The 15,634-nt window shown below is 37.5% G+C and overlaps 1 protein-coding gene across 3 annotated transcripts in view; it reads right to left on the reverse strand.

Annotated features, from left to right (window-relative positions):
• Window positions 1–15,634, reverse strand: part of DYNC2H1 (dynein cytoplasmic 2 heavy chain 1) — a 362,922-nt gene that overhangs the window by 331,257 nt on the left and 16,031 nt on the right. For all 3 annotated transcript variants that reach the window (XM_081541773.1, XM_081541771.1, XM_081541772.1), the window contains exons 6-13: window positions 14,905–15,137; window positions 12,184–12,318; window positions 11,964–12,077; window positions 11,733–11,844; window positions 11,281–11,405; window positions 10,096–10,271; window positions 7,489–7,684; window positions 2,427–2,522 (exon numbers count right to left, since the gene is read on the reverse strand). In XM_081541773.1, coding sequence (XP_081397899.1) covers window positions 2,427–2,522; window positions 7,489–7,684; window positions 10,096–10,271; window positions 11,281–11,405; window positions 11,733–11,844; window positions 11,964–12,077; window positions 12,184–12,318; window positions 14,905–15,137 — 1,187 coding nt within the window. The remainder of the gene's footprint in view (window positions 1–2,426; window positions 2,523–7,488; window positions 7,685–10,095; window positions 10,272–11,280; window positions 11,406–11,732; window positions 11,845–11,963; window positions 12,078–12,183; window positions 12,319–14,904; window positions 15,138–15,634) is intronic.

Here is a 15,634-nt window from a genome sequence, read left to right on the forward strand (position 1 = left end):
AAGCAGCTCACACAACTCAATATCAGAAAAACAAACCACCCAATCAAAAAGTGGGAAAAAGACCTACACAGACATTTCTCCAAAGAAGACATACAGATGGCTAACGAACACATGAAAACAACAAAATTCTGTAAAGCAATTACCCTTCAATAAAAAAATAAATTAAGAAAAGCTATGACCAACTTAGACAGTGTATTAAAAAGCAGACATCACTTTGCCAACAAAGGTCCATCCAGCCAAAGCTATGGTGTTTCCAGTGGTCATGCACAGGTGTGAGAGTTGGACCATAAAGAAAGCTGAGCGCCTAAGAAACGACACCTTTGAATTATGGCGCTGAAGAAAACTAGAGCCCCTGGACAGCAAGGAAATCAAACCGTCAATCCTAAAGGAAGTCAACCACGAATATTCATTGGAAGGACTGATGCTGAAGCTGACGCTTCAGTACTTTGGCTACTTAATGCAAAAAGCCAACTCATTTTCAAGATCTTAATGTTGAGAAAGATTGAAGGCAAAAGGAGAAGAAGGTGGCAAAGGATGAGACATATGCTACAGACAGCATCAACAACTCAATGGACATGAATGTGAGCAAACTCTGGAGGAAAAAAAAATTCTTGTCGTGCTGCCGTTCAAGGAGTCACAAAGAGTCAGACACAACTTAGCAACTGAACAAAAAAATATAATTGTTTACTTCTCATGACTCAAATCCTCAAAATAAGCTTTGCCTTTAGAAATATCAACAGATATAATTTTGAATATATTTATTAGAGAAGAAAGAGTTCTACACACCTGGATTTAAAACATTATCTATGAGATGAAAAGGTTAAAAACAATAAAGTAATATCCTATTTTCAAAAAGTACACTTGTAAATATGCACAGGAAAAATGTTTAAAATAGTATAGACACCAGACTGTTTAAGAATGGCCAAGTCTTGGTGGTACAATACTAAAACATTTTTTGTTTTTGTTCACCTACATTTTTGAAATTTTCCATCATAAACTCATATTGAACTCTGGCAATAAAAAAAATTATAATAATATGTACAATCTAATTATGTAACTTCTAGTAAATTTTAAGCCTGAGTGCTAGTGGGCAGAAAAATAGCTAACTTAGCAGGCCTGACTGCTGTCCCTTAAAAGGTTTGCTTAAAAGACTGGCCCTTAGCTGGCATCTGAGAAGCTGGATTTTGCAAGAGTTCCTAACACTCTAATTTTTAAGAGTGGTTCACTGCACCTAAAGAATTTGGTTTATGCTGAACACTTGACTGCCTTCCGGAATTCTGGGATTTTGGCACATGTTAAGGAGGAAGATACCTACATGACCAGTCCCCAGTAAAAGTCTGGGCAATGAGCCGCTAATGATCTTTCCTAGTAAGGCAACATCTCACGTGTGTTACTTGTTGCTGGAGGAATGGAGCGCGCCCTGGGCGATTCCGCAGGGAAAGGCCTCCTGAAAATGTGCACCAGGCTTCCTCAGGCCTTCAGTCCACACACCTTTCCCTTTGCTGATTTTGCTTTGCACCCTCTCACTGTGATAACTCATAAGTAAATCAGCTGTGAGTACAACCATACCCTGAGTCCCATGCTGCTGCTGCTGCTAAGTCGCTCCAGTCGTGTCGGACTCTGTGCGACCCCATAGACAGCAGCCCACTAGGCTCCGCCGTCCCTGGGATTCTCCAGGCAAGAACACTGGAGTGGGTTGCCATTTCCTTCTCCAGTGCATGAAAGGGAAAAGTGAAAGTGAAGTCGCTCAGTCATGTCCAACTCTTAGCAACCCCATGGACTGTAGCCCACCAGGCTCCTCCATCCATGGGATTCTCCAGGCAAGAGTACTGGAGTGGGGTGCCATGAGTCTTCCTATAAATCACAGAGCCTGGGCGTAGTCTTAAGAACCATGACACCAGCTATCCACTGTAAAAGCAAGAATTAAAGAGGACTATCCCCTTTAAAATATTTCCTGTCTGTGAAGACTAAAAATGTGTATTTCAAAAACTGAACAGTCACAGATTAACAGTTTAAAAACTACTGTGGGTTTTCCTAATTTCATATGTGTGGATATTTAAATAAGCATAAGTAAAGAGCAAATAAAGTAAATTATAAAATCAGGAGAGAACGGAGAAGTACTACAGAGTCTTGTGTGTAAGGACCTCACACTTCAGTGAATAAGTAAATGTAACAGCATATAAGTTAGTATAATATATATATATATTCAATTGATCAAAATGAGCACCAAAATATGTGAAACATTACAACTGTTTAAATACAGTTGTAAAAAAATGTTACTTGTTAAAACTGAAGGAAGTCACTGGGGAGCAAAATATAGCCTTAGATCGATGGCTATGCTAAGCTCAGGGCTTTACTAAAAACCAACAAATAAGAAACACTTTACATGTAAAATCTAATTATAATAACATAAAAAGTCCATTTACCTTAATTATCTGTTCAAACGCTAAGGCAGATTGTAACATCATTGGTCTCTGACTTTGAATCATCTGTTGATCAATAGAATTGTAAAAATGTGCCACCTACAAAGAAGAATTCCAATTAGCAATAATTAATAATGAATAGCACACTTAATTTTCAATCCTTCTTCATTTTTAATTATTTGAATGGAAATATTAACCCTTCTCAATTATAAAATTTAACAAAAAATTAGTTTCTCATCTCCAATAGAGCATTTATGCATGTACTAATGTACAAAAGCAACAAGTATAAGTATGTGCTGAGTTCCTCTGATTTGCCAAGTCATGTTCTGGGGGCTGATTAAACAAAGACTATAAAACCTAGTCCCTGAAATCAAGAATTTCACTGTCTCATAGGGAATCAGAGGAAACCAAAAAGCATGTTAAAGCGCTAACAAAAATGAAGTCTTCCTGCGATTCCTGAAACCCATTCCTTTGTCAGTATATAACACAATGATTTACCCATTTCTCAAACCAAAAAAATCTTTGAGTTGTCCTTAATTCTTCTCTCACATCCCACATGAGTAGAAGTCTATTGACTATACCTTCAAAATACATGTTTTGAATATATGTTTTGAACATATATTGAATTGAACCCCTTCCCCTCCTCCATCAGTATCACCCCATTTCAAGCACCCTCATCTCCTGGCAAGACCAGTACAACAGTTTCCTAACTGGTCTCTCTTTCCAACTGTGGCCCAATGGTCTAGTCAAAGTATTCAAAGTAGCCACAACAGTCCTTTTTTAAAACGTAAATCATATCTTTTACCTACTCAAAATCTTCAAATGAATCCCCAATATATTTGAGAATAAAATGAACCCCAAATCTGAAATCATACCCTGGTACGTGATACACACACTGGCCTTCAGTCCTGCATGATCCCCTCCTGAGCCGCACTGCTGCCAAGCTGGCCTCCACGCTGTTTCTCTGACTCTAGAGAGTCTTCCCTAAGAAACTCTTCATGTCATTCACTCCCTCTGCCTGCAGTAGCCTTCCTCCAGATGTCTGCCTGGTTCTTCCACTCATTTTATGTCACGTCTCTCATTACCTTTCACTGAGGTCTCCCCGGACCCTTCTGTATAAAACGGCAGGATTTGTCACAATCCTCCTGCTACGTTTTCTGTTTCCTCAAATATGTGCTCATCACTACCTGATACCGTGTTACTCAAGCATCTGCTATTTCCCATAACAGTGTCACAGGCAATAGTGTCACATGTTTGTCACGTGTTTATTGAATTAATCAATGCAACAATAGTGTCACATGTTTGTTGAATTAATCGATGAATCAAAAAAAAAATAGAGATACCTACAAGGAATAGTGGTGGACAAAAGAGGACACTGCTAATGCTGCCAGGGGCAACGGTGAAGTTCAGGGAAGAAGATCAGAGGACACTGTGCAGTGAATTTAATTAAGGACTTTAAAGACAGTGTCTTAATGTTTGTATTCCCAGCATGTCACAAAATTCTTGGCATAGAGCAGGTGCTTAAAAAATATTTAATTTTATAGCAAGTCACTTCTTTCTTCTAATATGCATAAAAATGTACTTGGTGGGGAATACTCATTCTACGTATTCTGTATCATAATAGTAGTTCCAGAAAAAGCCCAGTCAGGAAAAAAAGAAGCAAAATAATACATAAAATTACAGCAATCTGGCCACTGTTACCTGTCAAACATCCTACTTCACACCCCGCACTCTAGCTCCACCTGTGCTCACGAGTAAAGGTACATACACACGGGACTTCCCTGGTGGCCCCGCGGCCAACAATCCATCTGCCAATGCACGGGACACCAGCTCGATCCCAGGTCTGCAAAGACCCCACATGCACAGAGGAACTAAGCTCGAGCACCACAGCTACTGAGCCCGCAAGCTCCACAGCAAGAGTAGCCCCCGCCTGCCAGCGACTGGAGAAAGGCCACAGGCAGCAACAACGGCCCAGCACAGCCAAAAATAAACGAGTGAGTCAAGATACACACAGGAGATTCCTGCGGTTGTTCTTCTAGGAGTAAACACAAACACCATATGACCATTCACTCATCCTCTGAGATTTTATTTTGTTACACTAAATACTTAGGATAGAGAAGTCAGCAAGCATCTCAGCTTTCAGAATATAGAGTCCCTCTCTCTGAAATGATCACTCAGTCTACCTTGTGCTCTTGAGAAAACATATGTATACTCTTTCAAACACATCAAACATCATCCCTTTGTAAAGATTTATCTGATACTATCCTTACCCTGGGCTTCCCTGGTAGCTCAGCTGGTAAAGAATCTCCCTGCAATGCAAGAGACCCCAGTTCGATTCCTGGGTTGGGAAGATCCCCTGGAGGAGGGCATGGCAACCCACTCCAGTATTCTTGCCTGGAGAATCCCCATGGACAGAAGAGCCTGGTGGGCTACAGTCCATGGGGTCACAAAGAGTCGGACATGATGGAGCGACTAGGCACAGCAGCACATCTCTGCCTTACCCAGGAAAATAAATGAAAACTCCCACCTCTATTCTTTCACAGGACTTTCTGAAATCTATTAAAGTGTTGCTGTTTTTTAGTCACTAGTCGAGTCCAACTTTTTGCAACCCCATGGACCTCAGCCCGGCAGGCTCCTCTGTCCATGGGATTCTCCAGGCGAGAATACTGGAGTGGGTTGCCATGTGTTTCTCCAGGGGATCTTTCCCACCCAGGAATCAAACTCATGTGTCCTGCATTGGCAGACAGATCCTTTACTGCTGAGCCACCAGGGAAGCCCATCTATAATACAGCACTCAATCTACTTGTGCACATGTCATCACTACATGAATTTTAATGGAATAAATATGGGCTTTGGAGTCAGGGGAGGCATTCTCTGTCCCCCTTCTGATGTCTGTGTCAGAAGTTTTCTCTGTGCCTTTTCTTACTTTAATAAAACTCTGTTACACAAAAGCTCTTGAGTGACCAGGGCTGGTCCCTGGTCCCGAAGCTAAATCTTTTTCTTAGAAGATCATGAATGCGACATCGTTCACTGTAAGCTATCTTGGGGGGCTCATCTGGGACCTTCAGGACAAGCTTTCAGCTTTTCAACAGACATTATCGGGAGGTTAACTCCTGAGCCCTGCTTATTTAACTTACATGCAGAGTACATCATGAGAAACGCTGGGCTGGAAGAAGCACAAGCTGGAATCAAGATAGCCGGGAGAAATAACAATAACCTCAGATATGCAGATGACACCACCCTTATGGCAGAAAGTGAAGAACTAAAGAGCCTCTTGATGAAAGTCAAAGAGGAGAGTGAAAAAGTTGGCTTAAAGCTCAACGTTCAGAAAACTAAGATCATGGCATCGGGTCCCATCACTTCATGGGAAATAGATGGGGAAACAGTGGAAACAGTGTCAGACTTTATTTTTGGGGGCTTCAAAAATCACTGCAGATGGTGATTGCAGCCATGAAATTAAAAGACGCTTACCCCTTGGAAGGAAGGTTATGGCCAACCTAGATAGCATATTTAAAAGCAGAGACAGTACTTTGCCAACAAAGGTCCGTCTAGTCAAGGCTATGGTTTTTCCAGTGGTCATGTATGGATGTGAGAGTTGGGATGGTGAAGAAAGCTGAGTGCCGAAGAATTGATGCTTTTGAACTGTGGTGTTGGAGAAGACTCTTGAGAGTCCCTTGGACTGCAAGGAGATCCAATCAATCCATCCTAAAGGAGATCAGTCCTAGGTGTTCATTGGAAGGACTGATGTTGAAGCTGAAACTCCAATACTTTGGCCACCTCATGCGAAGAGTTGACTCATTGGAAAAGACCCTAATGCTGGGTAGGATTGGGGGCAGGAGGAGAAGGGGACGACAGAGGATGAGATGGTTGGATGGCATCACTGACTCGATGGACAAAGGTTTGGGTAGACTCCGGGAGCTGGTGATAGACAGAGGCCTGGCGTGCTGCAATTCATGGGGTCGCAAAGAGTCGGACACGACTGAGCGACTGAACTGAACTCCTGAGCCAGCTTTTGAGTCAAACAAGCCACTGTTTGAGCCAGGAACCGAGATGGGCCTGAGAATCTATGTGGGCTTGCTTCTGCTAACTCCACAAGTCCTGAATCTGCCATTTGACCCTCAAGACAATGCCTTCCTGTCCTGGGCTCCTTCCTACGGCCACATTCCACAATCAACATAATTGCTAGGTCTGCGGAGCACTCATCAGTTGAAGACTTTCCATGGTGGGTTTCTCTGCTTCAAGGAAAGGACTTTCCTAAACTCTGTGATGACATCTAACAATGCTAAGATGGACCGATGTAACTATGGACTGTGACTTTTAATTGTGATTAGGTTTTAACTTGGTTTAATGGGTATTTTGCCTTACATCAGGAATTTCCCTGGTAGCTCAGATGGTAAAAGTGTCTGCGTACAATGCGGGAGACCTGGGTTCGATCCCTGGTTTGGGAAGATCCCCTGGAGAAGGAAATGGCAACCCACTCCAGTATTCTTGCCTGGAAAATCCCATGGACGGAGGAGCCTGGTAGGCTACAGTCCATGGGGTCACAAAGAGTCGGACACAACTGAGCGACTTCACTGCACTGCCTTGGAGTCAGGGAGACTTGATTTCAGCTTCTAGCTTCATAACTCAGGCAAATAATTTGATGACGATGTGCTTCAGGAAGACCGAGGAAATGAACAAAAACAGAAACCTGTCCATCAGCTGGATAATTTTCTAAGAATCGGCCCCTAGCAGGCAGACAGAGGGCTCATAATTAGAAAGCCCTTTAGGGTCCATGATAGTAACATGAAAGAAAAAAGAAAAAAAGAGAAAGAATAACAATCTATTTTTCCAAATTCTTTGAGAATCAAAAGCAGTAACAGTAATACCTCAAGCTAATAAAATTCCCACATAGAGGATTACAAAGCAAAGTTTGTAATGCAGTCATTTACAAACTATAACTTCGTAAGACTCAATGGTGCTATTCTATTAGCCTAATAAAATCAAAAGCAGAAAACAAAGCCCTTAAAATATTCTAACGTAATAAACTCAGAATAGCCATGTTTTCAAAAATATCATTTCATACTTGTTTCAGAATAATTGCTTGCTTGCAGAATTTCTGTGCAACGTTTGCAACTTGCTGTATTTTGGCAGGAATAACAAAGCCAAGTGCAGAAAGCTGACGAACTTCTCTCAGAAGAATCACCAACCGATCTGAATAATGCACTTTCAACGATCCATCATTAGGATCCAACTCCATAATTCGGCTACTAGCCTCAATACTACAAAACAAAGTAAAGAACTGTTTGAATTTCAAAATTTCATGTTCTCACTCTTACGACTGATTAAAAACGTAACAGTTTTTACAACTTTGCTGTAAACATAAAATTGTTGTTCTTTAGTCACTAAGTCATGTCCAACTCTTTTGCAACTCCATAGACTATATATAGCCCATGAGACTCCACTGTCCATGAGACTTTCCAGGCAAAAATACTGAAGGAGGTTGCCATTTCCTTCTTCGGGGGATCGTCTCCACCCAGGGATTGAACCCACATGTCCTGCATTGGCAGGTGGGTTCTTTACCACTGAGCCACCAGGGAAGCCTAGCAAACAAAATTAACTCAAGTAAAAAAGTTTTTAATTGTATTTTTCAAATTATATTTATTTCACATAGCATTTCACAATTCAGATCTTGATAACAAACTGTAATATCCAAAATATACCATCATATTAATATTTCATCCAAGCAGTCTTTGAACTCAGAAAAATCAATCTCTTAAACTTCAGCTAAGACTCAAAATAGACGTCAAATCCATCATAATTTTATTCATTTTCTAAAATATATTTTAGATTTTTAGTCAGTCTATCTGACTCTTTAATACTTTTATTAAAGGATCAATAATAAAGAATATTAAAATAGGAGTAGAGATATTCAAATATGTCATCCCTCTACTCTTTGCTTCACTATGTAAAGACTGTCTTTCCTTTCTGATTCTTCTAAAGCCACAGCAAAATTTACATTGGGACACTCAAGTCTCCCTGGATTGTGAAAACATTGAGATAAATTACATTTAAAGTACTACCATTTTATGATCCTTCTTTCAGGATCAGGTTTATATAATACTCTTTCTTTCAAATCACTTTCACAATTAGGAGAACTTGCAGGTCTTAGAAAGTAAGCTACTGAAAAGCAAAGAACTAATCTATTCAGTCTACTTAATAACACATAAAATGAAGCATAATAAAAAGCAGATACTTTAAAATGGCTTAAAATAATAATTTAGCCCAAACTGTCCAAACTTCCCAGGTGGTACAGTTGTAAAGAATCCACCCGCCAATACAGGAGACACAAGAGATGTAGGTTCAATCCCTGGGTTGGGAAGATCCCCTGGGGAAGAAAATGGCAACCCTACTCCAGTACTCTTGCCTGGAAAATTCCATGGACAGGGGAGCCTGGTGGGCTACAGTCCATGGGGTCACAAAGAGTTGGACATGATTGAGTGACTGAGCACACACACACAAAAACTGTCCTACAAGAACACAAAGCCCCTCAGAAAATTGTAACAGTGACACTTTTTGCCTTTATTTGAAACTAATATTCAAAGTTAGTTTCTACATTCCAGCATATACTGAAATATGTTCCAAAACACATTTATTTCTATGTGACAATGATGGGTTTACCAAAAAAAAAAAAAACAAAGTGAGAGTCAGGAGTTTCATCACCAAATAAGAAAGAAATAGGTTGAACAAAGTTAAACAAGGTTTTTCTTACTGTAGACCTCAGCCCTTTAGATACACTATCTTACACAGTGGATCTCCACAACAGCTGTAGTGATAAACGTGCTAATTCTCCAAAACCAACTGACCAAAGAACTCTTTACTTTGGGTGGAGGGGGCAGTGTTGGATCTTCTCTCGTATTTTAGATTCAGGGTAGAAAGGGAAAGAATTAAATGGCATAAAGTCATAATCATTATGCTTTAGCACCTTTAGTTCTTTCATTCTTCTTCCAAAGCCAAAATGCAAGATAAAAGGAAAAAAAATCATTCATTCAGTTTAGGAAGCTACCAGTTTGGCCTAAATATTCGTTGCAGCAGTATAGGCGAAACAAACAGAATTTCATATTATGCCAAAGTTACTTTTAAAAAGTACCAAGTTTCTAAAAATGAAAACATGGCAAGTTTTTAAAAATATGGACAGTAACACACTGGACAAAGTTGACCTGAAAAAAGAAACAATGGTGTTTTTAGACCATCCATTTTAGATACCCATTAGAATAATAAGGTTAACCAATTAAATTACATTCAATATAGCTTAACAAATATTTACAAACCCTTCCTATATTAGACACCAAAAAGAAGCATTCTTCATCCCAAGGAGCTTAAAAAAATGAAATTTTCATTTACAATGTATGTATGGGGGGATATATAATATTAATGTAAAAAAGTAGGAAATCATTCATGTACTAGTAACAAAAAACCACGGAGCATGAAAGCCTAACTCCAAATTAAGAATCTGCTGTTCTGAGGAACAGATATTAGAAGCAAAGGAAAGGGGGTCAAAGTTTCCAACTTCAATGACTTAAAAGTTGATCATCAAAAACTAACCAAAAAGAAAACTATCTTGTCACTGAATTAATAATATAAGAAAAAAGATTCTTATGTAGATTTCACTGTGTAGTATACTTATACATACCACAAACCAGATTTGGAATCAGACAAACCAGACTGAATATCCCTGGACCAATCATCAAACTGTTCTTGTTCATATAGTTTAAACTGGTCTAAGAGATCTTCGGCAGTTCGATGGAAAGATCGAAATCCTGACAAGTCAGATAAAAGAGCTTCTGCAATCTTGATAGTATCATCCACCTTAAAAAACCAAATTACAAGAATATTTATTATTTAAATTCCAACAAAATTAGCATAAAGTCAGCACTCTTCTCTGGTCTGTGATACAGAAACTATTTTCCCATTTATCCATAAACAGTAAAATAGAAGATTTTTCCAGTGAATTTAAGAATATCAACTGCTACTTTACTTCTGAATTACACCATCTCAGAATAGCAAAACACAGAGGATAACATATACAAGGCATAATCTGAAGGGTACCATAAAGGAAATTTAGGTGAAACTCCAAGAACTCAATAACAGTCCTAAATACGTTATATAGTATTTTAAGCCCTTTACTAAATGCTCTGGTTAAGAGCTCAAACAATAATTAGGCCAATTTGATGCCAGTTGAAGAAGAAGAATGCCCTTCCTCCACAACTATACAAAGAACAATGCAGCATTTTGGAAAGGTGACTGACAAAATTAAGCAGAATGTTAGAGAAAAAACATCAAAATATAAACTTGAATAAGTAGAATTCTCAAATACGCTAGCCTTTATAATACTACTACTACTAATAATAATTTCCTTGCTCTTAATTATATAAACAACTAATATTTACTACATGAGTCGAATGCAAGATATTGTACTACATGCTAATTAGTAAGCATATAAGATTCTTAGATCAACTTTGATAATATTAAAATAATAGTCCTTTAAATCTACAAATTGCTGCCACTACCTGAAGCAAAACCATAATTACCTTTCTCTATTTCTTTAACTTCCTTTCAACCTAGGATGATTTATTTATATAAACATACTTATATACTTTGCACCTACCAGGATCCTGTAAAAATACATTTCAAATAATTTAAAAATCCTTTGAAAATTATAGATTTTTCATATTTTTCATTTTTTCAGAATTCTAATTATCACAAGAAGTTAGATGGAAATGTTTTCTTAATGTTTTCACTACAGTTCTAGATTGCCTTTACATTAATTTAGCACATTTCACAATGCGTGTCCTTCAACTTTTATTTAAATGAATACCTTCAGTTCCAGCTGGCGAACCCAAACTATATTATTGACAACTTCAGAAAGGTTTTTGCCAGCAAGTGGTCCGGATGCATCACCAGGAATCCCACGGCATCGATTTTCAAAATCTAATCGAAAATCTACAAACATTTAAATCACATAAATGATTACACACATTCAGCAAAGTTTTCCAAAATGCCTTCTATGTACCAAACACTATGTCAAATATTGTGTATAGAAAAATAGTAATAGTTGGTCGTCCTCAGGGACCTCATCATGTATCAAGTGAGAGAAAGGAAATAACCAGCTAATTCTAAAAGCCTGTCATCTATTACAGAAACAATAAATTAATCTTCAACACATAGATGTCATAAAAATATCTTAATCAAAAATGGTATACAACAAAAGAAAAGTAATCTACAAAAATAATTTTCAAGCAAACATTATAATCTCTGATAAACTTTTACCTTTAACTGAGTCCATAAGTCTTGCCAATAAAGTTTCTCTTTCTAGCATCAATTCTTTGCTTATGGTTGGACGCTTCACCAACTCTTTATATTTCAGAAATGCTTGAAGAAGCTAATACAAAACAAAGTTAAGTATATGTTCATCCCAAATAAATCAACTAGGTAAAAACATGTGCATCTCCTCAAATAGCTTAAGAGAAATATTAAAAATTAAATACTTCAATATTTTACCTGTTGTGGACTATCCTGAATTTCTGAAATATAGTTTTTCAATTTTCCTGCTATTTTTTGTTCCGCAGGTGCAATAATTTTCTCATACTGAGACACTGCAGCTTTCCATAAAGGCTAAACAAATAAGAATACAGTTAGACTTTATTATTTGCAAAATGTGCCTTTAAAAAGAACAACACAAACAGGAGATTATGCAGACAAACACATATATATACTCAACCTCAGTATATGGATTATATTGCACAGGATTCAGGCCAGCAAAAGGTTCAAATACTCGAGCCAGGCACATGATTTTCTCATCATTGGCAGGCGAAAAATAGAGAAGTTTCTCATGAATTGTTCTAACAGCCAAGACCTAAAACATAAAATATTAAAACAAAACATTTACTCATATCAATAAATCAACACAAATAATCCAAAATCTAAAGTTATTGGGCAAGAATTTCTTTAACCTCAGTTTTTTGAAATGAAAAATAAAACTGAAACTATAAACTTGACAGTTACGTCTCATCAATACTCCAAGTGATGCTCAAAGACACACGGTACCATCAATCAGTGTGCTCAAATCTAGTGAATACATATAAAATCTAAATATTTTTAAACTGTGTTTAATACTTATTTTAAGTAAAGTTTTAGTCTCTCCTCCTTACTATAGCAAACCTTCTGACTTTCATTAGTCTGCATTAACTTTGCTCTCCTAATAATGAAACAATATGCTAACAACTCCATTATGTATAACTTACAAACAGTTGGAAAACATTTCATTTTGTATTTAAATTTTCTACCAACCATCAAAAGGTAATTAAAAGGCTAAGTAAAAATGCTATAATCTTTCATTTGTGTTGAAAATATCAGCACAAATTCACAATTTTTTTTCTCTTGATAAAAACAAAAATACTGATTTAACAATGCTGTCTACTGAGAAAGCCTAAAAGCATTGATAGTTATATGTTTTACTACTTCATCAACCAGATTGTTGTCACTAAACACTATTTTCCTCTAACAAGAACAAGGACCTTTGGAGAAATGACTAATTCCACATACAAAATGGAAAATGTAGAAGATGGGTCGGTACATTTTAAGAGGTCTGAATGTAAAAAAGTTACCAAAGAAATACTGAAATCATATCAAAATGACACAGACACAACTTAAAAGGATATTCTTTGCACAAAGGTGGGACAATGTGCTGCTACTGCTGCTGCTGCTGCTAAGTCGCTTCAGTCGTGTCCGACTCTGTGCGACCCCACAGACGGCAGCCCACCAGGCTCCACCGTCCTTGGGATTCTCCAGGCAAGAACACTGGAGTGGGTTGCCATTTCCTTCTCCAATGCATGAGAGTGAAAAGTGAAAGTGAAGTCGCTCAGTCGTGTCCAACTTGTAGCGACCCCATGGACTGCAGCCCACCAGGCTCCTCCGTCCATGGGATTTTCCAGACAAGAGTACTGGAGTGGGGTGCCATTGCCTTCTCCGGGGACAATGTGAGTATAGTAATAATAACTACAATAATAAATACAACAGGTTGAAACTTATAAAATATAAAAAAATCATAGGTTCATAATGATATTATTTAAAAAATCATTGATTGCCTATGAAACTTACTATGATACTAACCTACTACGCATTGTTCTAAAAAGTGATAAACAAAAAGAAAAAGGTAATTGTCTATATTGCCATTCCTATACAAACTATATTTCAGGTACCTAAAAAACTGATAAAAAGTTCTTCCATCATCACTAATAAATGCAGAAAGAACAGAATTAAAACACCATCATCTTCCAACTTCTCACAATCAATCATTAAGAAAAACTTGGTGAACAGCATTTTAACAGATAAATCAGATTAATCATACATGAACCCACAGATCAAACTTAACTCATGAAAAGCGGGAAAACCAGATACTACTTGCCTTCTTTAATGTATGAGAACTATATGCTACTGCCTATGAAGCAACCTGGTTCAAGTAAACTAACATTTAGCAACTAAAAACATTTCTGAGACAATTAGTAAACTTGTATATTGATGACATAAATAATGATATTAAGAAATTATTCTCATTTTGTTGGGTATGATATTGATATTATGATTATCTTTTAAGAGTAAAAGTACAAGATTTCGTGGATTGGCTTTATAAATACTTTAGCAAAAAAAAAAAAATGGAAGGCAGGGAGGACAAAGATGGAAAAAGAACTGAACGGTGCCGGTGGCTGTTGAAACTGACATTCATTACAGCGTGTTACTGCTTGTATGCTTGGAGTTCCTAATAAGAGGCTAAAAACGGCAACAGCCGGCATTCCCTGTCAGTCCAGCGGTTAGGATTCAGCACTTGTACTGCCTGGGCCTGGGTTCAGTCCCTGATCCAGGAACTAAAGATCCTCCAAGCCGCATAGCAGAGGCAGAAAAAAATGAAATAAACTACCAGAACAACAACAGCAACAAAAAATCCCCAAAGAACAATGATTCCCTTAAGCACAAAGGGAAAAAGTCAGCTCTGCAATCTTTGCCTGCCTCTTCAAGGTAAGCATGTAAGTGCTATACTGAAACTCTAATTTACATAAATTAAGTAGCTATTTCAAATATTACCACTGAATACTCCCTAAAACACTGTCTCTGCTTGCAAATAATTTCAATAGCCAAGAGAAAGTCTGAGAGCTTCCATACATAGACAAGTGGGTTATCTTTTTTTATAACAAAGAACAACAAAATAGAAGTTCATGACTTAAAAACTGAACAGCCACACAACAAAGAAAAAGAAAGGAAGTGGAAAGCAGCAGGTCGTACCCACTGGGCATCTGGTATTGTGCCACACAACTGCATAAATCATCTCCCATGAAAGGGAGCTCTTCTTCTCTCCCAAAAGTTTAAATAATTTCTACCACATGTGTAGTGCTTAATAATTATAAAATGCATTCTCAAACAAGTGAGAAGATCCAAATGAAGATACCTCTTCAAGGCGTTTGCCAAGTTTGTCAAGTGTTTCAGGAAAATATTTTTCATTTTTCCACGGGTGAGGAACATAGCGCTGCCACACCTGACTGGTCAGATGACTACAGGCAGTCACCCACTGTTCACAAATTGAAATACCAGCTTTCATATTTTCCTTCACAAGGTAATAAGGATCTTCCCAGAGGTTCAAAGTTCCCAACTTCTTCTGAACAAATCTTCCAAATGAACCACCTAATAAGGTACAAAACAAACTTTTTAATGAACATATCTTTTTAGCAAATAACTATGGAATACATGCTTTTTATTAAATTAAAATGATACACAAATTAGCAGTCAACAATCTATGAAATACCACATCCACACCTTTAGACAGGCACTGTTAGTAACAAGTATTTTTTAAAAACACAAACGCACACATATATTTGTACATTTGCATCTTTCATCATATCATGTATATCTTTGAAGTTCAGAAGTATATACAGAATTTTTTAAAGGCCTCAGTCCCACAGTATGGATATGACATTACGTAATCAGTTCTCAACTGCTATTTGTTTCTACTCTCATTTTACAAACAATGCGGTAATAAATGTCCTTTTACATACACCTTTATGTACTTGTCTAATAGGTCCTTAGGATAATAATAAGAAAGGTATATTCTAAGTCAAAAAGTTTATTTTTTTATTGACAGATAATCCAATATACATTAAACTTTTCAGTTGGTTAAAAAT

The sequence above is a fragment of the Giraffa tippelskirchi genome, chromosome 11 (assembly GCF_054371585.1).
Source record: "Giraffa tippelskirchi isolate mGirTip1 chromosome 11, T2T-mGirTip1v1.2.pri, whole genome shotgun sequence".
In the NCBI taxonomy this organism is placed as follows: Eukaryota; Metazoa; Chordata; class Mammalia; order Artiodactyla; family Giraffidae; genus Giraffa; species Giraffa tippelskirchi.